Source organism: Episyrphus balteatus, chromosome 1 (assembly GCF_945859705.1).
Source record: "Episyrphus balteatus chromosome 1, idEpiBalt1.1, whole genome shotgun sequence".
Lineage (NCBI taxonomy): Eukaryota > Metazoa > Arthropoda > Insecta > Diptera > Syrphidae > Episyrphus > Episyrphus balteatus.
This window is the reverse complement of record NC_079134.1, coordinates 149,851,729-149,875,894: the sequence shown is the minus strand read 5'-3', so window position 1 is coordinate 149,875,894 and position 24,166 is coordinate 149,851,729. Positions and strand designations below refer to the sequence as shown.

Here is a 24,166-nt window from a genome sequence, read left to right as displayed (position 1 = left end):
AATACTTATTCTGTTAATTCATATATATAACCAAAATAATTAAAATTAATTTATCTATGCATAAAACTTATTTTTAATCTAAAACTTACCCCAGAATGGGTTTTTTCTATGCAGATAAAAAATGTTTAATCTTCAAAGAATAATATCTCAAGGATTCTCTTTTGTACAGTTTTTCGACGATCCTTGTTCATTTTTAATAATTCTGATGTAACCAATTCGCCAAGAAGATGTTCCGAACTCCGGGCTGTACTTGGTGATGCAGCAGAAGCTGCAGCAGCATTGATGTTTCTTTCTTGTTGTTGCACAGCTGCAGCAGCTGCTGCTGGCGACATCTGTTGGTAGAGCGAAAACAAAAAATCATTACTCGATGGAAAGAGTCCTGCTTGGGCAGCCGATGAAGTATGATTGATCGAGTTCATGTTACGTGGAGCATTGTTGAACATTTTATTAAATTGTTGTTGATGTTTTTGTTGTTGCTGTAGAATTTGTTGTTGTTGTTGCTGTTGTTGATGCTGATGAGCTTGATGTAAATGCTGGGCAGCAGCATGTTTGGTGTCACTCAACATTTTTGCATGTCTCATAGTTGAAGCTGGACTATCATCTGAATCTGATGTGTCTAGATATTTGCTGGACATTTGAACACGAGCTTTTTTCATGCTATTGCCACTGCTGTTGGTGGCAAAGTTATGTTCATCACTTAATTCAGATGATGCATTATTATTTGCAACAACTGCAGACGGGGGAGGTGGTGGTGATGATGATAGAGGAGATTTCATAGATGATGAAGTTGATGAAGGTACCCCATTTCCAACATTATTGGGCAAACCAGCATTTGCATTTGGTTCATTCGAACGATACTGATCGTAACTATCAACAGATTGTTGCTGCTGTTGAATTGCAGGCGATAAAACATTAGAATTACCATGTTGACTTCCATTGCCAGGACTAACTAACATATTTGGATTAAATGAAGCAGCATGATGTGAATTGATTTGCTGTTGCAAATGTTGCGATTGTGATGCAACTGCAGCAACGAAATCTCGAAATGTTGGATCTTCTTCGGTTTTGATGATATTTTCTTGTGGATAGGGAATATTAGATTGTGATTGTTGTTGTTGTAATTGTTGATGTTGGCTATGTTGTTGAGAGTTAAATGAATGATTATTATTTTTCATTGAACTATTTGACTTGGATGAATCCATATTGTATTCGCAAAATGAATTGCTGGCATTCGGTGATGTTAGGAAACTTGATACATTGCGATAGGATTTGCGTGGTTGAATATGTTGGTCTAGGAATTTCATTTTTTCCAAATATGGACGAGAGAGATGTTCGTAAACTGGTGGATCTCCTTGTTTGCGTTGAGAGACATAACGCTCTCGAAGGTATTTCCAACGTTTTTTGCATGTTTCAACTGAAAAATGAAACAAAGAAAAAAAGACAAGTTTTTTAAAATACAATTTTTTAACTTGGAAATATAAAAATAATTTACATTTTAATTAAAACCAGAATAATAAGATGAGAACTTTAAAACCTAAAAAAATAAGTAACTTCACAACTGTTCACTTCACTGCAAAAATAACTTTGAGATATTCAGCTAAGCGCAACTGCCTTATATACTCGTTGGAATAATCCAAATCTGTAGAAATCTGTCCATGCGCAAATAATACTCGTTGGATAGAAATACAACAAGCTTTTTGATTCGTCAATTTATGTATGTGCGGATGGTTAAAATAAAATGCGAATTTACATTAATATATGTGTGTAACCAATGACAGAGCTGGAAATAGCGCCACCTCTCGATGAAGGAAGAATACAATTTTATCTTTCATTTTGTACATGTTGTTCTTTTGTTGAAGCTCTTTATACACTGTGGGGGGAAATAGGGATTGCAGTAACTAGGTTACCAGATTTCACTCGTATGTAAGTATGGGTGTTAAAACAATAAAGCAGCTTGTTGTCATGCAAAAGTATATAAGAATTATGAACCATCTAGAAGTGTGAGGATCCCAGGCAGAGATGAAAATATAACGAGCTTTATTCGTCAATTTATGTAAGTGCGGATGATGAAAATAAAATTAGAGTTTACATTAATATGTGTGTAACCAATGACAGAGCTGGAAATAGCGCCACCTCTAGATGAAGGAGGAATACAATTTTTTTCTTTCACTTTGTACATGTTGTTCTTTTGTTTAAGAACTTTATACACTGTGGGGGGAAATGGGATTGCAGTAGCTATGTTACCATATTTAGATTTAACTAGTATGTTGGAATGGGTAGTAAAATAATGGACGTCGTTGTCAGGCAAAACTATATAAGGATTAAGAACCATCTAGAAGTGTGAGGAGGATCCCAGGCAGAGGTGAAAACCTTGAGGTGGTACAAAAACGATTAATAATGGGATGGGAAAGAGGAATATATCGATTTGAAGATTAATGAGAAAAGAAGATGGCGGCCTAGCGTCGCACAACAAGATAACGACTAATTGATGCTGTAAAAAAAAAAAACAAGACTGAAGATAAAAAGCGTTGCTGAAGCGTTAGTCCAACGATAAAAAACAATATTTTTGTTTCTTTATTGTAAAATGTCCAAGATTGATAACGAAAAACAGGGATCAAGAATCTAAGAAGATGTCTTTGAAGGGCTTCAGCCATGAAGATTCTACAAAGCTCAATTTTCGAAAAAAAAATTCAAAACACAAAATGTAGCTCCGAATTCTAAAAAAACGGGGAAAAATGTTGTACTTTGATATTCAGTCCATAAAATTTACGCAAAATTTGGTGCTAGAGCAAAATAAAACAAAAATATTCTCAAAAAGAACAAGTAGTCCTCTGTTTAGAACTGTAAAATACCGTAAAATATGAAATTGACCGAAAAATGACTGAGTAAAAAATCGTTGAAATGTGTAAACATTGAAAAATGGTTTTTTGACGATTTTGACGAAATTTTGAGGGTCTATGAAAAATTTCAAGTGCCGAAATATGATGTACTCAGTAATACCTACAACCTCTGCAAGGCCTCATTATAATACCATAATTTAGTCAACCCAATCAAGTTCTTCACTTCATAAAAACTTCCCGTACTCTCTGGCGTTTAAAAATTTAAAGAGCCAACCTTTGTTATTCATATGCTTTACATGTACAATCCATTCATATGCTTTACATGTACAATCCATTCATATGCTTTACATGTACAATCCATTTTAAGAGCTTAATCCAGAAATTTGCTGACTAACATTGACCAATTCGTTCGTTCCAAGGATCTTGCTTTCGAATACAGATGAAATCATCTGCTAGAGAGAAGTCATCACGACTAGAATAGTAAATGTTTTAGAAAGGTAATTTATTTTTCAAGTGGTTTCTCCACAAACAGGGTTTATAAGATGCTTTATTTGCATCCTTAAGTTATTTGCCAAATTTACAGGGGGGTCATTCCGTTATCGAAAACAATATCGTTTTGACGATAGTTAAATAGGTCTTGTTTTTGTAGCATTTATTCGTTTATAGATACAACGAACATTTTATATTCGATTTAAAGTTGTTAGGAATTTATTTTATTGCAGTTCATTTATAAACCAGTCTTGGTCAGCAGGAAAAAAATTCAATTTTGTGTAAAAGATATATTTTTTCTTTTAAACAAAACAAACCCAATAAGTTTCTTACAAACTAGCATAAACCGGAATAAAAGAGTGGATAGCTGGTTGATAAGCATAGATGATTGGGTAGTAACTCAAACTAGGCAAACTTAAATGTGGACACGAGCTGCAGCAACCTCTGGAGTTGTTAAGAAATGATGCTCTTCCACGTTCTGACACCAGGTTTCTTAGAAAGCTTTAATCGAACCCGTCCATAGATGGCTACTGTGTAAAAAAAAAGACTTATTAAAGATTGGAAAAGGTATATAAAAAACATTCTCACCTTTCTCGACGTTTTAGTCAGCATTAAAGTTGCCTGTTAAAGTAACTCATATCTTATCTTACCATTTATGGTTCTAATTGAGCTTATATATGCGATGTAGGCTTATATCCTTTTGTCAAATTGTTCTAGTCCTCCAACTGACCTAGAAAAAAAATTATTTTTGTATTGTTTTTTATGAAATGAATGAAAGATACTTACATTTTGCAAATTTTGTGGAATAAACACGAATAAATTATTCAAGTAAGAAAGTAAACTAATCAAACACGAATATTAAATTACATATTGATTTTTCAATGAAATGATAATTAAATTCTCATGCCTGATTCACAATATTGCAAGACGAAATGACAGCGTTGGGTTTTTCTCAACGTTTTTATTTAAAAAAAAAATCGATAGCAGATCGAAGTCTTGAAATTTGTATTTCTCCAGGAACCCCTTCATTTAATTTATTAAGAGTGAAAATAGCAGCATATATGTATGTTTGAAAATTAACTAAGGCTGTTGAATTAAAGAAGTAAACTGATTACTTTTATACGCCTAAGTGATAGACCTTGCTTTGGGAGTTTATAGGACTTCCATTCACTAAATAAAAGCTCGCTTTGAAATTAATTTCTGCAGCCTCCATAAATACATCGCAAAATACTTTTGCTTATAAGTTAATAAAAGGTTATGCCACTTTAATAAACAACAATGTCCAGTTGTTGAGAGTATCCCTTTGCTACTAGACGTGCTTTGAATTTTTTTTTTTTTTTTGTTTACAAGGAGTTCTTCTAAGCTTAAACACTCATTTGTTTCCAATTATGTTACTATTTTATTGGCTTCATGACAATATCAAATGTTTCGATTTCCTGCATTGACTTTATTTCTTCTTCTAAACGGATTTTCCATTCTTATTTTTTATTTGTTTCAACAAAAATAATGTGCACCAAATCGATAGAAAATGTTGTAACGAACAATTAATAGCTTTATTTTTTGTCGTAGAACACTCTGAAGCCAAGTTATTCCCAAAAAACGATATTTTTGGGTGTTTTTGCACCGGTTTTGCATGCGTTCATTTATCAATTGCTCGGCCATCGTTGGTGATAAAGAGCTGATTTTTTTTAGTATGCAGGACATGAACAGGGCTACAAAATAGTTTAGAAAAATGTCAATCATGATATAAGCTTTTTTCGAAATAATGAAAAAAATGTGTTTTTTAACAACAAGAAATTGACTTTAAATGGCTGCCATTTTGTATTTACTCACTCAAATACAATGAAATTACATACAACGATAGAAAATATAAGGAAGAGAATGTATGTTTATTGTTTGGTCTACGACAATCTGGAGCAAAGATATTAGCTTAGAAGTAAAATATCCCAAAAAATGCATTTTTGTGAATAACTCCGCTAAAAAGAATGATCAGGTGAGAAATTGGGTTTAAGGCTTTTAAATACATCCCTATCGATCCATGAAATAAAAACTGACAGTGCCTCTCTGCGCAAGGTCAAATGACGCTTTGACTGGAGTAATAAGAAAAGAAGTTAAATCCAGCTGCGGATAGAATTTTGACAAAATTGTATAAGTTTCTTTTTTTGTTTATCTTGGTGCTTATACATTTTTTTTTTTTCAATTTTGATATTTGGGAAATCCTCCTGCATAGCTTTACCAAAAAAAAAACACATTTATTGTAAGAAATTCTTGTGTGTTAGTTCGTATCCAACCGAATAGACTTGCCTCGTTTTCTCGTCCCACTACTTGCGATAAGACTTTTTACGACCAAGTTGTGGCTTTTCACCAAACTAGATCTCATAGTGGCTTGATTCTTCGCATTTGGTTTGCTTTAGCACAATTAGTGTCAAACCAAAACATTCTTCGAATCCCAGTTTTTCCAGAAATGATAGTTTGATATAAAGAAGGATTGACTTGTATCAATTGCAAGAAATCTCCTAATAATATTTTTTTTTCTGGGGGGATTGTTCAAAGGATTCTTTTCTTTTAAGGCTCAACTGTTCGAATAATTTATCCTTGAAAACGTGAATCGTCATAATTCTTTACCTGACATAGCAACAGCTATTCGTCTTTTTAGGCCTAAAATCCGCATTTAAATATACGCTGATTTCTATCGAATTAACATTTCGCAAGTGGCAATAACTTTGTCACATATTTCAGCATTAAATATAGCCTGCTTTAAACAAAAAGTTCTACGGAAAACACATTATTAGTATCTTTCATTGGATGATATTAAACTCAAACCCTATTGTTTTCTCTAATTTAAGTCGACTTAAATGTAGTGTCCACCAGGGCACTTTTCTCAGTTGATGGATGGTAAAAAATATTTTCAGAAGGAACAAAGCATTAGAAGGAGTAAAGTGGAGAGAACAAATTGCATAGAGCAAGCGATTTACTAAAACTAGTCTCATTTATCTTGTAGACATAAATATAAAAAATAATAAAAATTCAATTTAATTACGTTTTAGTCTTTCATCACTTTATTAAAACAGATAGTCATTTTTAGATAACCTTATGATCAATTAAATATTTAAAAACCATTTGTCGTCGATTTTCACAAAAATCAACCAATGAATCACTTGAATTATTCTGCAAATCAAAATTTTCTTCTTCATCTTCTATTTCACCCAAATATTCGTCATTTAAAGAAATACAAATGTTGTGAAGAATGCAAGCACTTACAACAATCTTTATAACCGATTCAAGGCAACGTTGTTCTGAGAAATGAAGTAGTCTTTTAAATCTGCTTTTCAACAAACTAAATACAGTTTTCACTATATTTCGGGTAGATGAATGTAATTCATTGAAGGACATTTGTTGCTCGGTTAAGCTTCCATTATCTGTAAAAGGTGTCACTAACCAATTTTGAGCAGGATATGCTGAATGACCCAAAATAAACGTATTCGATGGAAATAGTTGGATACAATTGTTTTCGGCTTTTCGAAACAATGGCGAACTCTCAAGAACTATGCTATCGTGAAAAGATCCTGGTTCTCCACAACAAATATCAATAAATCGTTTGTCAGCATCGACAACTGCTTGCAGGGCGATTGTGAAGGATTTCTTTCCATTCGCATAGCTTTTCTTATCGATTTTGGGGGCATTGATTTTTACATGTGTGCAGCCAATTGCACCCAATATATCGGGTATTCTACTTTGTGATTCAAATTTTAAGCAATTTTCTGCTACTAACGCTCCTTGTGGCCATTTCACATAGCGCCGACAATCGGCTACGAGCCAGGAGGAAACACGTTGAACTGCAGTCCAACCAGACGACTTGGGAACACCAAACAATTCCCCAAGCTCTCTAAATGTTATTGTGTTACTAATGTACCAAACATACATGTACATTTCTTTTCTGGGGCCTATTTTGGATTTGCCTCTATGCGTTGTTACTGGCGTGAATTCAGATTTGGAGTAGGGAACTGGAAAAGGAAAAACATTCAGTTTTATGTTTTGAGTACAAGTTATTAATAAATAATCGTACTTGTTAGTTTTTCGATTGTTGAACGTTCCAAACCGAAATGAGATTTAAAATCTGATTCGCTATATGCATCCAAAAGATTCATGAAATGTTCAGACAATTCATGCTTTTGATGGTCTTCTTCAGAATCGTCGGAGCTGAAATCTAAAATCATTTCAAGAATTTCATCGCCGTCGTCGCTGCTTGATGACTCTACAAGCTCTTTTATAATCTGAAAGCGAATTAGATTAAAATATGGCAAATTAATGCAACATTTTTGATTAAAAACTTACTTCAGCTGTTATTCTATCCATTTTATTTGTTTATTCTTTTTGTTTGTTTCGATTTCGATGCAATTTTGTTTTTGACAACTAAAAGATCTGTTTGATGTCTGCATTTAAAAAAAAATTAAGGAACAAATACACCGGGAATATTGTAGTAGAACTAATGCACGGTGGTGGATGCACGTTCTTGTGATTTTAAGGCGCCAATACAATTATTTATAAATGTTTAATAGTTTGTTTGTACTTTTGAAAAATAATAAAAATGCACGACTGGTTCACACGTACTGGCTTTTATACTTAATAAAGTTACTTAAAATATTACAAGATTTGTAAGTAAAAAGGTGCATTTGTGCATTTTGGCCCCATTTTCAATATAGCTCAACAGTGATGAAACTTTCGTCAAATGAAAGGTCTTGAAGAGTTCGTTATTTATTATATGGCGTTAAAATCGAGCGCCAAAGTGACTAAAATGACTTTTTTAGTTCACTAATTCTCAAATAACACTGGTCGCCAACGAAAATGGAGCTAGAACAAAACCATACTTTGCGTACTAAAGGATTTTTGTGTGCTGAGTCCAAATACGAAGTCAAAATTTCACTGGCACGTCACGTTTTTGAAATATGTACTTGAATATTAACAGGTCAAAAACGGTTTTTTTTTTTTTTTTGGGGTACATTTGACGTCGAATTACACCACCGTAAAATATTTTTTGCAATTCTTGTTATGCAATCTCAAATCGCAATATTTTTTTTGTTCTAAATATATTTAATATTTTTCTCAGAGTTATTGGAAAAAGAAATTTATGATACTCGTATCTCAAAATATTATTACCTACATATCATAATGAATGGTTTTTTTTTTTATCCAAATTTCAGTTTGCGACTTATGATTTGGATTTTAAAAAGCAACATATTAAGGAAAAATGTATTTTTTTTTTTCGATTAAACATCAAAAAGAACTTCATTAAAAATAAGTTTTTGAGAGTTTTTAGTGAAAATAGTTATGAGTATAGGTCAAAAACTAGACGTGATAGAACAAAACTGTAAACTGAATTCAGCACACTTTAGTGAATTAGAATCACCTTACATAGTTCTTGCTCCCGACTTTTTTTTGTTTTTGCCGACTAGTGTAATCAAACACTGAAAACCAAATAATTTTAAAAAAGAAAGTAAATTTCAAAAGAAATGTAAAAAAATGAAATTGGGTAATTCCATGAAAAAGTGGACACGAATTTTGAACAAATTATGCAGTCCTTTTTACTTTTTTTATTAGCAAATTACTATTTACAAACGGCAACTCTTTATGCAAGTTGCAAGAAATGATTCTTTGTTGTATTCCCTTATGGATAGACATAAGATTCAGGGAGTTTAATAATCTTTAAGCATTTTTATAGCATGAGCTTGCGAACAACAGAAGAATTTCACATGAAAATGACGGAAAAACAAGCAAACTGAAAATATGATGAGTCTAACAGTGACGATGACAATATCCCCTCGCGAGTGCTAAAATAAGTTAACATTTAAGCAAGCTTCGTTACACACTATTCGGTTAGAAAAAAACTTGAGTGAAAATGCATCTTTTCTTTACTTTTGGAACCACAAATCGCAGGTAACATGAGTTACCAAAATAATGTAACGTGAGTTACCTAAATATTTTAAAATTTTTCCTCGAAATATTGAAAAAATGTTTGGTTTTGTCACTCATATTAAAAGCTTGTAGTTTTGTATGTATGGAATCTTCATTGAAAACAAATTGCGATTCTTAATTTCACATAAAAACTTCATACTGTCGGACTCTTAAAATTCGTGTCCGATTTTTGTAACGTGAGTTACCATCAAACTTTTATTTTTCCCAAGAAAATGTTAAAAATAAAGACAATTTTTTTAGTTAATTATGAAAGTAATAGTTATGCTCCATTCATGGATAGTAATTTCGTATCAATTTACATTAAAATTGAAAAAAAAAAATTATTTATGTGTTGGAAATTTTTGTGAATGTAACGTGAGTTACCATGGAATTGCCCAATTGTATTTCGAATTTCGAAAAAAAAAATCGAACTAGAGATAATAATGAGACATGACATTACGATGATGGAGAATAGCAAAAAAGTGTATGTCCGTATGTCTGTCTGTATGTATCTCGAGCTACAGCCTAAACTAGTAAAGCGATTTTCTTCAAACTTGGTAGCAGTTTTGGGTGAGGGTAGAGGGGAAATTGAAATTTTTTAGGACCAAAACTAACGGTACCTGCCATATAACGGAAATAGAAAGTTAGATTTTTTTTCAAAATCGGCTTTAACGATTTTGCTTAAAATTTGTTTGTGTATAAGAAATAAGACATAACTTTTAAAATAAAAAATATTTTTTGAACCGCTATTAACGGTAGGTACCTGACATAGAACTCTTTTTTGGTTTCTGAATATTTGGTACACGAGTAACCCGATTTTAACGAACATTTTTATAAAAAAGCGTTTAGGTAACCGTAATATTAAATTTTTAAAAAAACATATTTTTGAATAAAAAAGAAAAAAAACAATGTTTTTCAAACAAACTCTGGTAGGCAAATCAAACCAGAATTTAGCTTCCAAACTAAAATTTCTCCAAAATTTAGCCGAGTTAAAATGACGCTCGAATCTTATGCTAGGGATCGCATTTTGCATAAATATAGAAGCTTGGGATGTCAAAAACCAATTCCGAATTCATAGAATCAAAATGTTCCCAAGCTCCTTTTTGTGTTGGCCCTGTGTTATGTAGTTTTCCGCTATGTAGAAAAACCTAATCATTTTCCTGAGATAGCATGAGTGGAATAATAGTGATTCATTTTGTTGAAAAAAGTAATTGGTGGGTTTAATTCCAAATATATGGACGGTTTCAAAAAAAAGTGCAAACCCAGTGGTACGCCATCAAACCTTCAATGGTTGATTCCATAGGTCGTATTTGCGTTGAAGTTTTAAAAAATGGTCGTAAAACGACTAAGTATTCAAAACATCATATTTTATTATTTTAAGTAAAAACTGTTTCTATTTTCACTGGTTGCAAAAAAATAAGTCGGGAGCAAGAACTTTGTTAGGTTATTTTAATTGACTTCAGTGTGCTGAATTCAAAACTGTTTACAGATTTATTCTATCACGTCCAGTTTTTTAGCTATACGCATCAATATTTTCGTTACAAAGTCTGAAAAACTAATTTTCAATTGAGTTTATTTTGATGTTTAGTCTAGTTGCTTTTTTTAGGTTCAAACCAGAAGACGCAAACTGGAATTTAAAAAAAAAAAACAATAAAGATTTTGAGTATCATTAATTCCAATATCTTTGAGGAAAAGAAGAATTTTGAAAAAAATAAATACCCTTAGACGTTTTGATATGGCGTTTTGAAATTGCATAAGTAGTTTTTCAAAAAAAAAAAACAAAAAATTAACGGTCATGCAATTCGACGTCAAACGTACCAAAAACACGCGTTTTTGACATATTAATATTCAAGTATTTCAAAAAACGTGACGTGCCAACGTAATTTTGACTTTGGATTCGGATTCAGCACACAAAAATCTTTTAGAAAAGTAGGGTTTGGTTCAAACTCTATTTTCGTTGCCGACCAGTGTGTTTGGTTATATAAATATGCAATTTTTATTGTTTTTAAAACATTTCAATAAACGTTAAATAAAAATTATAACATTTGAAAAATAATTAATTTTAATGAAGAAAATTTTGTTTCGGTTCCATATTTTTTCCATCGCTCTATATCTGCATAGATATTACATACTTATATACATCATGGAAAAAGTTGAGAGCATAAATCTCTGGTTTACCTTTTCTCTATGAAAGAGAATGAACAAGCGAAACAACAACAAATATTTTATGTTTTTAACAAGTATGGGAGGTTTTTTATTACTATTTTATTTTGAATCTGATTGGGTTATTACACACAGAAGAATAGTTAAAATAGGAGGAAATCCGATTTTATACGTTTGTTCAAGAATATACAGGACGAATGAGAAGAGAGAAACACTTAGTACACAAACATTGAAAATATTTCTCTACCAACCGAATTATGAAAATAGTTTGTATGTATTAGCTTTTCTCTTTCGTTATACCAATCAAAACGTGGTAGAAAGTTTAGTACGACTCATATCTTATACATTTGTATGTACATACATATGTATATATCGACCCCTCCCGTTTTCCCCCGATAAATAAATAAATAAATCGTGTGGGTGCTGGTTCCATGGTATTCATTTTTCTTACAAAATAAAAACACAATTTTTTAGCAAGTAGCATTTTCAAAAAAAAAGTCTCCATACTATGTTTCCAATTACCCGAAGTCCGAGATTTAGCGAAGTAGATTTAAAAAAAAAAAGAAATTTTTTTTCTAAATCTACTTTGCTAAATCTCGGATTTAGGGTTGGTGAGAACTTAGTATTAGGCACCAAAACCACCAAAGACTGAAAAATTTAGGGTTTTTCGACATTTAATTCATTTTTGACAATGATGCCTTCGACACTTTTGTCGGAAAACGTAAGTTTATTGGTTCATAACCATAAACTCTGCCAAAAATCAGAACTAACAGTTTTAATACACGGTCAAAGTCGGAAAATGAGTAGTCATCTCTAATTCCAAGGATTCAGCAGGAGACATTGACATTGATCTGTCAGACTTTAAAAGAAACGAGGGATTAGAGTATTGCCTCGATAAAACTTTGCTTAACTTGACCGAATCTTTAATATCTTCAATGGAATGGCAGTATTCCTGCCAGCTTTCTTTTGGATGATACAATTCAAGGTTTAAACGGCATTTTGAAACCAAATAAATTCTTGGAACTGAAGTTTAAACCAAAATTGAAGTTTGAACTTCCACTGTGGGGTTAAGGATTATTAATGAAAAATAAAAAAAAAAAAAAAAAACAGAATAAAATAGCTAGTGCTAGATATTTTTATTAAAACTCGCTGAGTGGGAATTAAAGGATTGCAATTTGGGGTTAAGACCACCATTCATTTAAGTTTTTGAACTTAATAATTTTATGAGAACATAGAAAAGCAGTTGCGACTTATCAAAAGTTCTTGCTGTTATATTCATGGAGTCAAGTAACGAAAGAAGAAATCGCATATCTACTCATTTGAGGTTTTGTTTTTAAAGTCAACACCATTCGGCGAAAAACATAATACATATAACAACTTCCTTACTATACGAGTTTTTAAACGATATGTAAAGAACAAGAAAGTTACTTATTAAACTTTTCGTTACACAATATTCCATATTAAAATTACTTTTACAACCACAAATCGCAGGTAACATGATTTACTAAATTTGTATATTCAAATTTTTCCCCGAAATATTGAAAAAATGTTTGGCTTTATCACTAATTTTAAAAGAGTGTACTTTTTTTATTTATGGAATATTTATTTAAAATAAATTAATATTCTAAGTTTTACATAAAAACTTCATACTGTCTCTTTAATCTTTAAACTCGTGTCCGATTTATACAGACTTTTATTTTTTCTCAAATAATGACTAAAATTTTAAAAAAAAATTGTTTTACTACTATTATGCAAGCAATATGAATGCTACAATAATGGACAGTATTTTCGTATCAATTTATATTAAAATTTGGACAAAAAAATATCTATTTATGTATTGGAATATTTTTTTCTGAATTTAACGTGAGTAACCATGGAATTGCCCTAAATACTATTTAAAAATCTTTCATATCAATAAAATCAACAAAAATGCACAGATTAAAAAATCGCATTATCTCTTAAAAAGAGATAATTTCAGTATAAATGCCGCTAGACTACCGATTTTCAGGCCCTTACTAATACTCGGCACCAATTTGATAGGAGGTAATAGGACTTAGTACTTTTTTGAATTAATCACTTGTTACCGATTTGAGTACTAACAGTTAATATAATAACCAGGTACTAGTTAATTTTGAGAACCTAGATAAGTCCAAGTCCTAAAAGTACTCGGTCCTAAATTGACAGTTCTAGGGCTTAGTACTTGAGTAAAGAAATGAGTTGATACCGATATGAGTGCTATCTTTAGGACTAGGACCGGTGGTAACGCTAGCACTCTGTGAAGAAATCGACCCTAAGGGAATAACATATATCCATTAACTATACGAGTTATTAAACGATGAGTAAAAATGCAAGGAAGCTATTTATTAAACGTTCGAACTGGACTGATAGTTGCATAGAATCAAATTTTATCCTTCAACACTAGGATAGCGAATAAACAAAACAGAAAACACTTCATCACCGATAAACCAAATCAGCTAACGTGATATTTGATAGTTCATATTGACATTGCACTTTTTTGTATGCTCTACAGCCCATTAGACAACAACAAAATTGTACAATATGACTGTCAAAGTGTAAACTATCAAATATCACCTTTTTTCACTTCAAATTCTTTGATGTAGTCAGCTTAGAGCTAGCTATATACTACAATCAGAAGGTTCATCATGAGTGCATGTGTTAGTAGTTAGTAGAAAAAAAAACACAATAAAATACTTTCCACATGCACAATATACAATTAATATTAGCTAAAAATGATATACAAACATAAATAAAATTATAAAAATCTAAAGCCAAGGCAACATAATAAGTCAAGAGCGTCAATTTAGCAATTAATTAATTGATGAAAGAATATAATATCGTTATTTACACGCCTTTGTAGCAAAGTTTGCGTGTTTAGAAGTTGTATTCGCTGGAACCTCATGTTGTATAAAGAAAGTGTGGCAAATGGCTCGTCAAACTCTCAGCGTTTTACGAATCCAAGCATTGAACTAGCTTTGTTTACTATAATATTAATATGTTCGGTGAATTCTAAGTGCGAACTGAATTGGACACCCAAGTCTTTAAAACTAAATACTCGACAGAGCATGTGCTGCGATATACAATAATCGAAGGAATTGGAAACTCGTTTTTGAGTGAACGTAATTGTTTGTTCATTTGACTTGTTTGAGAGACAAACCGTTTTTCCCACACCAAACACTAAACCTGTCAATGTCAGCTTGTAGAAGGATCCGGTGGTCATGGTTGGTTTTTATTGTCTTAAAAATCTTCATATTATCACCTGAGTGAGCAAAATAGGGGTCAGAAAGACAGTTCCCGAATTTAACATAAAAAAAGGCGGAAAACCAAAAGCTTTTAGCTTGAAAAACAAATAATTTTATGATTTAATTGATAAAATTCTTTAGAAAATTCAGTGTACAATCAACTTTACTTGCTTTTTTTAAAATATTTGAACATTTATGTAAAAAGGTAAGAAGATTAGTAGCAGTTCATTTTTTGCTCATGCTGGTTTTCACATACAACAAAAATTTACCATAAAACCCCAAAAATTAGTACTAGAAAAACGTTCCTCGAAATGGTGGTGATCTCTTGAAAACGACTTTAGGGGTCTAGAAATAGTATCAATGTAAATGATATATTATTATAAGATAGTAGGTCTTAAATAAATCAAATATAACTTTATTTCTTGGTGCATAGCGCATAGACCGATTTCTACAAACAAAAATGCTTATATGCACTTCCGAAACACTTAGGCAATAAGTAATTTTTTTCTTTTTCTTTTTTTGTAACTTAAAAAAAAAAATTGTATATTACAGCCATGCTTACATAGGATACTGAGTAAAAATACAGAAAAAATGCAAAATTATGAGTGTAAGACTACATTATTTATTTAGATTCTAAGAGCGTTCCCGGAAATGACGTTTTGACCTTAATTTATTTTTATTTTTTATGTAACAAAGTAAAACGAAATATTTTTGAGATTATATTGTAGTGGCCCCGATTTTTGATCATAATATCACCAAAAAATTTAAATTTCAATCTAGCTATACCCCAAAACAAGCGTTCCCGAAATGACGGTTAATTGATGTACGCTACTTAAAAATGAAACTAAAATTACACTCCTGCTCAAATTTAACGCACGTTCTATTAATTGTACAGTTAAGTTCTACTATTACCTTATGCCACAGTACCATGGTTATTTTCTCAAATGAGACAGTAGTGATCTTAAATTCAAGGTATGTAATAAAATGATTGTGGGAAAGATTTTGGGAGAGATTTTCTGAAGTCTGTCTGTTAACCCGCGAACCTTTGAGAGAAAAGTCATTCATTTTCATGGAGCAAAATCTGCTTTACAACAACTACGGAGTTAGTGAGCCCTCCTAGTCCTACGTTAAGTACCCAAAGATACTTGACTGGTGTCCTCGAACAGCATCCGGTTCCAATCACCCTTAGATTTGGTCCACAGTTTAGTCTGATGCCAGATAAAATGCATGCTAGAGTGCTTTGAGAATATTTTCAGTATTTCAATATGCCGGCGTTGGCTTGACCACACAGAAATCGGGATTTGAATTCAATAGAACATGTCTAGGAAATATTTAAAAGATGCATTCGCGACCGAAACCCACCTCTAAGCAGTCTTGATCAATTGAAAACTACAGTGAAAGAAGTGTTACTACAAAACCTTTAACAGTTAATTAGTGGAATGAACAGACGACTCCATGTTGTCATATGCGCTAGAAGAGACAATACGAAGTACTGCATAAAATTATTGGAAAGAACTGTCACTTGCTTCCATTTTTTTAAATATTTTTTCTTAAAAAACAAAAATTATTTTAATATCAGTTTTCAGACCTTGAATTGCAAAATTAGGTTCATCTTTTTTTTGGTTGATAACATTGTTGCAGTTTAGCATTTTTTCAACTTGCTAAACAATAAGCAAAAACCAAAAAATACACCAAAGAATTTCAAAGTGTTAGCATTATAGAAAAACACTTGTCAATATTGTACTTTAACTATTTATATTGAAATCAATCAAGTAGCTTTTGCTATAATGTAATAGAACAATATGAAAATGAAAATTAAATTAAATTGTTAGCTTGTTGAATAAAGACTTGTTTTCTTGAAAGTATATAACAATTTGGCGACGAGGATTATTTAAGAACTCAATTCGTAATTATTAAACCAACATTCATCTTACAACAAAATGGCGACTGATCCGAAGATTCTGGAACTTCTCGAACTACAAAGCAAGCTTTTGCAATCAATTATCGAAGAAAAGGATGAACGCCGAGGTCAGGAATTCACAATGGATACATTGGCAAACAACAATCAAGAATTTGTCTATGATCCTGCAAATGGATTGACTTTTGAATCTTGGTACAACCGTTTCGAAGACGTTTTCATTGTCGATGGGGCGTCTCTTGATGATGCAGCAAAGGTTCGTCTTCTCATGAGAAAAGTGAACTCTATCGCTCATGAGAAATATGCCAACTTGATTTTACCAAAAAAAGTCAAGGATATAAGTTTTGAGGAGACAATAAAAAAACTCAAAGGTATGTTTGGTCGTAAAGGTACTCTATTCAATGTTCGTTTCAGCTGTCTTCAAACAATCAAACGAAAGACAGACGATTTGGTTACCTACGCTTCATTAGTGAACAAAAATTGCGAAGAATTCAAATTGAGTGACCTTTCCATCGATCAATTCAAATGTCTGTTATTTGTGAATGGACTACAAGCCCCAGAAGACTCGGAAATTCAAACAAGATTATTAGCGTCACTCGAAGATGAAGAAAAAGCAAAAACCATCACGCTCGATAAATTAATTTCTGAAGCTCATCGGTACATCAATCTCAAAAAAGATACTGCAATGATTGAACATACACCACAGCCGTCTTCAATTGTCAATGCAGTTTCATCAAGTCAAAAATTCAGTCAACACGAGCGCAATGGATCATTCCAACAAAGATCTGATACAACTAAGACACCAAGAACACCTTGTTGGCAATGTGGAGCTATGCACTTCTCTCGGGACTGTACATATTCACAACACAAATGTTCTCAATGCAAAAAGATAGGACACAAAGAGGGTTACTGCTCCTGTTACAACAAATCAAATTCATCAGCAAATCAAGAAGGTGTTCAGCAAAAGAAGAATTTTAAAGGTAATAAAAAAACATTTTTTCAAGAAACGATCTTTTCAGAGCAATGCAATTCAAACAACTGTGAATTGTATTGAACATTCAAGCAAGCGAAAATTCATCACAGTTCAGATCAGTGATGTACATAATGCTAAACACATTAAGGACACACCTATTAAGCTTCAAATAGACACAGCGTCCGACATCAGCATCATAAGTCAATCAGTGTGGAATAAGTTAGGCAGACCAGGGTCACGTCTAAGTGAAAAAGCAAAAAGTGCAACCAGTCATAACATCAAACTAATTGCTAATTTCACCTGCAGCATTCGTCTCCGTTCTGGAGAGGTAAGTCAGGGAAAGTTTTTCGTAACTGACATAAACCTGAATTTATTCGGGATTGACTTATGTCACAGTTTCAATCTTTGGGATAAACCTCTTAGCAATGTATGTTGCCAAATCAGTCACACTCCACACAATCGTGATGCAGCCATTGCAAGTATTCGTCAAGAATACAAGGGTTTATTCAGCGATGAACCAGCATGTGTTAAGGTCGACGTTCAGCTTCACCTCAAGCCAGGAGCTATTCCTGTATTCAGAGCAAAGAGACCCGTGGCATATTCTGTAACCATTAATTGAAAAAGAACTGAAACGCCTAGAAGATCTTGGTATCATAACCCCAGTAGACTTTTCCGAATGGGCGGCACCAATTGTAGCAGTAAGAAAACAGAATGGTAACATCAGAATTTGTGGAGATTATTCTTCAGGCCTCAACGATGCTCTAGAACCACATCAGTATCCACTTCCAATTCCTGATGACATATTCGCAACACTCAGCAACAAGAATATTTTCAGTCATATCGATCTAACTGACGCTTATTTCCAGATACCAGTTTCTACTGAGTCACGAAAATTTCTGACTATCAACACTCACAAAGGTTTGTACAATGTCAATCGCTTAGCACCCGGAGTGAAGTCAGCACCAGGAGCGTTCCAGCAACTTATGGATACTCTACTGGCAGGATTGAAAGGTGTTGCAGCTTACTTGGATGATATAATCATAAGTGGCTCCTCCTGGGAAGAACATCTCCAAAGTCTTCACGAGGTACTGAAGCGCCTTTTTGATTATGGATTTCGAGTAAAAATTCAAAAATGTTCATTTTTCGCATCAAAAATCAAGTACCTTGGACATATAATTGATAAGAATGGATTACAACCAGATCAAGCGAAAATCAATAAAATTCAGAACATGCCAGCACCGCAGAATTTAACGCAACTTCGATCGTTCCTTGCAGCTGTCAACTACTATGGTAAGTTTGTCAAGGAAATGCGTCAAATCCGTTCGCCTTTAGATAAGCTTTTACAAGCCGAAGTAGAATTCAAATGGTCCAAGTCATGCCAGCAATCATTTGACAAATTCAAGGAAATACTTTCATCAGACTTACTTCTTACCCATTACAACCCAGAGTTGCCAATTAAAGTCGCAGCTGATGCCTCAGGTGAAGGCATAGGAGCATTTATTGCCCACATTTTCCCAGATGGAACAGAAAAAGTAGTAATGCATGCAGCAAGAGCCTTGACTCCATCTGAAAAGAAGTACAGTCAAATCGAAAAAGAAGCTCTAGGTCTCATTTTTGCAGTGACCAAGTTCCATAGAATGATTTATGGACGCAGATTTAGTTTGCATACCGATCATAAACCTCTTTTGGCAATTTTTGGAAGTAAGAAAGGTATACCCGTTTATACCGCAAATAGACTACAGAGATGGGCTCTAACACTGATGATGTACGATTTTAAAATTCTTTACGTATCAACAAAAGAATTTGGGTGTGTAGATGTCCTATCCCGTCTTATCGAGTCCCAATCAAAACCTGATGAAGAATATGTAGTCGCATGTACAGTTTTTGAAAACGAAATATCACAAAATTTGAATGAACAATTACAAAACTTGCCATTAACATACAAAATGATTCAGAAAGCAACCTCAAAACATAAAGTTCTCCAGACAGTCATCAACTTCATGAGATCTAAATGGCCAGACAAGAAATCAATTTCAGCACAGGTTAAACCATATTTCGACCGAAGAGATGCACTTTCAGTAGTAGACGATTGTCTACTTTTCAATGACAGAATTATAATCCCATCATGTTTCCATAAACGTGTTTTGAAACAGCTTCATCGTGGCCATCCAGGAATAGAAAGGATGAAATCAATCGCCAGAAGTTACGTGTATTGGCCCAACATTGATGATGACATTACAGGATATGTCCGACAATGTCAAAGTTGTGCAACTGCTGCAAAATCGCCGATCAAGACAACTTTATCATCATGGCCAAGACCCTTAGCACCAATGGAACGCATACACATAGACATAGCAGGTCCATGCGATGACAAATACTATATTATCATAGTAGATGCATTTTCTAAATGGCCTGAAATTTTCCAAGTTCGAAGCATTTCATCATCAACAATCATACAAAAGCTCAATAAAATGTTTTCCCAATTTGGAGATTGTCAACAAATTGTGTCTGACAATGGAACACAGTTTACGAGCTCAGAATTTCAAAAGTTTCTTCAATCAAGAGGTATTCATCATGCGCGTACAGCTCCATACCATCCACAATCAAATGGACAAGCAGAGCGTTTTGTTGATACTTTAAAAATAGCCTTGAAAAAGCTTCATCACGAAGGGACGAGTGAAGAGAACCTGGAAACATTTCTTCAAACATATAGACCAACTCCAAACAAAGTTATAAACAACAAATCACCGGCAGAACTATTTCTTGGTAGGAAGATAAAAACTGCTTTAGATCTGATGACGCATAAACATCAAGATTATTTATCAACCGTACCAAACAAACAAAATCAATACTTCAATTCCAAACATGGTTGTAAGAAACGAGAGTATAGTCCAGGCGATCTTGTATATGCTAAGTTCTACAAAAGAAATAAGAACCATTGGATTCCTGGGACCATCATTGAAAGAATAGGTAATGTCAATTATAATGTATTAACAGAATTTCCAAATCGTTCCAGACTTATCCGTTCACACGCAAACCAGCTAAAAACTCGCTATGCTCCTGATGCTCCTGATAACACCAATTCTATCAAAAAGAAGTTTTCAAACAACTTAAATGACATTCTTTATGAATTAAATATGATACCATCTGTGTCAAATGACGTAAATCCACCTTCCGTTGAAGAACTAGAATCTATACCAATACCTATTGAGCCTAATGAAATAATAGAAGAATCTTCACAACAACAAAATCAACCAACTACAAGTTCCAGTCCGATTGCTGAATCTAGAGTTCCTAGAGTTCCAGAAAACGAAGTTAGACGAAGTGAAAGAGTCGTTCGTACTCCAGCCTGGTTTAAAGATTTTAACATATTTTAAATAAAAAGGGGGAGGTGTTAGCATTATAGAAAAACACTTGTCAATATTGTACTTTAACTATTTATATTGAAATCAATCAAGTAGCTTTTGCTATAATGTAATAGAACAATATGAAAATGAAAATTAAATTAAATTGTTAGCTTGTTGAATAAAGACTTGTTTTCTTGAAAGTATATAACACAAAGCCATTTTAGAAAAGATACAGGAGTAAAACTAAAGAAGAAAAAAGTGTGCGTTAATTTTCAGCAGGAGTGTATGTAGCAGGGTTAAAACCTTGCTCCGATCGGAGCAAATTTGCTGCACTTTTGAGGGAAAAAAAATAATCTACTCCAACGCTCCGATTTTTCAGGATTTACTCCACTTTTTCCACACAGAAAAATTGTTTCCTGAACTAAATTTGCTAACCATATTGGAATGTTTTAAATCGAAATTGTATTTATTTTAGAATTGCAAACACATTTTTGAACCACCACTTGCATTAATGAGGCTAATAAAACAATATAATTTGGTCCAAGGTGAATTTATCACAAAATAGTTCTTTTTTATGAATTGAATTGACTTTAATTTAAGACTTATAACTATTTTTTATTAAAAATAAGTTCCTAAAAGGTAAAGATTTTTTTTTTTTTTGTTTCAAATCTTCTCCGGAAATTTTGCATTTGCTCCACTTTTTTTTCAAATTTGCTCCAAAATTTCATGACCGAGGTTCGAACCCTGATATGTAGTGTTAAGAAAAGAAATACTCAAAAATAATTAACTTGTATGTGATTTTAAGCCATTTGATTTTCAGTTTTTGAATTATGAACATGTCCGGGAACGCTTTTTTTTGGGTATATTAGATGCAATAAAAAAGAAATGGAACCTTTTCTAACCGAAAAAAAATATATTCTTAGATGCGTGCCAACTATTTTAATTGGTAAATGAGAAAAAAGCTTTAAATAAATGTTATTTTCCCACCTCCATGATTTTGACCTATAACTGTCTTATCACCCTTCTTGAAAATTGGAATTAGAAATGATGATTTCCAAATGATGGGAAATTTTCTAGATTTGATGGAAAGTTCAAACAAATATGTAAGAGACCTAGATAACGAGTTTCTACAGTTTTTCAATAATATTGGAGGAATACAATCAAATAGAAAAGGCTGTTTACTAATCAAGCTGGTTGAGTGGCCAAAGCAACTTAAAACCAATAAACCTGTAAGTTCTTTGATATAATAAAGATTTAGAAACACCCACAAAACCAATGAACGCTTTTGTGGCTTCAATCTACCTTTAATTCTAATTGGCCCCCACGGAAATAAACCTTTTTATTGTATATTGTCGCATAATTTCCATCTACATTTCGGGACATTCATTTGGTTCATAAACTTTCGTAAGCTAAACCATTGCAAATAATTAGATTGAAAGTGCTTAGGAAAAGTTGATCAATAAAAAAAAAAAAAAAAAAATCACTCACCATCCGATCTTAAATTGACTGCAATTTCCTGCCAAGCTTCATCTTTCGTTTCGTACTTGTTGACTCCGCTGCTGCTGCAGCCGCTACCAATTCCAGCTCCTCCTCCCGCTCCCATATTGATGCAATATTTCTGACGATTATAAATAACTCCATGTTGTTCAACTTCGTCAATAAGTTGTTCATCAATCATTTTTTCGTATTTGTCGTAGACCTTCAACAAACCGTCGTACAAATAGAATTATAAATGAAAAAAATCTGATTGGAATTGGAAATCAAATTAAAACAAATTAGATCTAATTAAAAAAAAAAAAACTACTACCATAGAATAATACCGCAACTGTAAATTCTGCGCGTAGACAGAAATAGTTTGTTTTTGCTTCTTTTTGGACAACTCTTTTTGCTTCTTTTTTCTTTTGATGGTGGTTTTGTATTTCTTTATCTAATTATTTTTGAATTTTATTAAATTATTCAATTCATTTGATATTATTTTTGTGTTTTATTTTGCTTTGGATTTATATGTGAAAAAAATAGCAAAACAACACGAATTAAACAAAAGCTAGTTGACCAACGGGATCTGGCTCTGGCAAATCAACGAACCGGTGAAACAGCTGACAGAGGCGGCGTCCTTTGATTTTTGGCTGTCAACGAACCGGTTCAAACGGTTGTGGATCTGTTTGATTTGTTTATATTGTAGTAGATTTCGATATATTTTTTTTATCCAAAAAAAAAATTAAATAAAGTGAAAAAGAGTTAACAAATTGTTTTTTTTTTTTTTTTTTTTATTTTTAATACAAAAACTAAGCTACATCATTTTTCAGTCTAAAAAAAGTAACGTAAAATTAATTTAAAAACTTTCATTTTTGTATAGTATCATCGCTCTCAACAGCAGTTCCTTTTTTTGGAGGTGGTAAGCTATACTTATGAGTGATTAGCCCTGTTCCATTGGAGGTGGTAAGTTTGCTCGTGAGGAGAAATCTAGTACAACAACTACACATTCCTATCTCCTCGAGTAGAAGATCATGTGTTTTTTCTAGTACTAGATCTACTCATGAGTAAACTACCACCTTCAATGGAACGGGGCTATTGAATTCTTTGAAAGTGCATTCCATTAGCCCTGTTCAATTGGAGGTGGTAGTTTACTCGTGAGTAAAAATCTAGTACAACAACTACACATTCCTATCTCCTCGAGTAGAAGATCATGTGTTAATTCTAGTACTAGAACTACTCATGAGTAAACTACCACCTCATATGGAACGGGGCTATTTTGACCCTTATGAAAGCTAAATTGTTACTTGGGAAATCGCTAGTAAACTACTAGTACTATTTTGCCACCTCCAAAAAGGAACAGGGCTATTTGCCGCTTTCCTTTGAAGGTTGTAGACTACTCATGAGTAGATGATTAGTAGATATAGTACTACAAACAACACATGATCTTCTGCTCGAGTAGATAGGAATGTGTGGTTGTTGTACTAGATTTCTACTCATGAGTATTCTACCACCTCTAAGGGCCAGTTGTACAAATAGTTAATCTGTGGATCAGCAACTTTTATCTGCTGAAATCGGTAGTAAAGCTGAGTTTTAACACTGGTTCAAGGTCCATATATGTAAAAATAGTCATTCATGCTTGAACCGAAGTTGACCCGCAGCTAATCCGCCGAAATAGACGGGTTAAATTCCTGAACCAAGGCTGACCCACGTTTGTACAACTGGCACTAAATTTGGAATTCCTTAAGGAA

General features: G+C 32.9%; 2 protein-coding genes across 3 annotated transcripts; both read right to left on the bottom strand.

Moving 5' to 3' along the window:
- Nucleotides 1-122: 122 nt before the first annotated feature.
- Nucleotides 123-23,183, bottom strand: LOC129906530 (polyglutamine-repeat protein pqn-41). Of its 2 annotated transcripts, XM_055982318.1 has the most exons (3): nucleotides 22,750-23,183; nucleotides 22,431-22,641; nucleotides 123-1,414 (listed from the first exon to the last, which is right to left on the bottom strand). In XM_055982318.1, the coding sequence occupies exons 1-3, from the start codon at nucleotides 22,750-22,752 to the stop codon at nucleotides 126-128; spliced, it is 1,503 nt and encodes a 500-aa protein (XP_055838293.1). In that variant the 5' UTR covers nucleotides 22,753-23,183; the 3' UTR covers nucleotides 123-125. The 2 variants fall into 2 exon arrangements, with proteins under 2 accessions (XP_055838293.1, XP_055838294.1); XM_055982319.1 differs by lacking the exon at nucleotides 22,750-23,183 and having other exon boundaries at nucleotides 22,431-22,715.
- Nucleotides 6,176-7,926, bottom strand: LOC129906532 (uncharacterized). Its single transcript, XM_055982321.1, has 3 exons — nucleotides 7,665-7,926; nucleotides 7,396-7,603; nucleotides 6,176-7,333 (listed from the first exon to the last, which is right to left on the bottom strand). Exons 1-3 carry the CDS (start codon nucleotides 7,683-7,685, stop codon nucleotides 6,411-6,413), a joined length of 1,152 nt encoding a protein of 383 aa, XP_055838296.1. The 5' UTR covers nucleotides 7,686-7,926; the 3' UTR covers nucleotides 6,176-6,410.
- Nucleotides 23,184-24,166: the final 983 nt, after the last annotated feature.

Excerpts from the sequence above, each read along its gene's own strand:
- LOC129906532 (XM_055982321.1), bottom strand. The coding sequence starts at position 7,685 with ATGGATAGAATAACAGCTGAA. Across the intron at positions 7,604-7,664 it reads TGGATAGAATAACAGCTGAA|ATTATAAAAGAGCTTGTAGA; the intron begins GTAAGTTTTTAA and ends ATTCGCTTTCAG. Across the intron at positions 7,334-7,395 it reads AACAATCGAAAAACTAACAA|TTCCCTACTCCAAATCTGAA; the intron begins GTACGATTATTT and ends TTCCTTTTCCAG.
- LOC129906530 (XM_055982318.1), bottom strand. Across the intron at positions 1,415-22,430 it reads AGTCAATTTAAGATCGGATG|TTGAAACATGCAAAAAACGT; the intron begins GTGAGTGATTTT and ends TTCATTTTTCAG.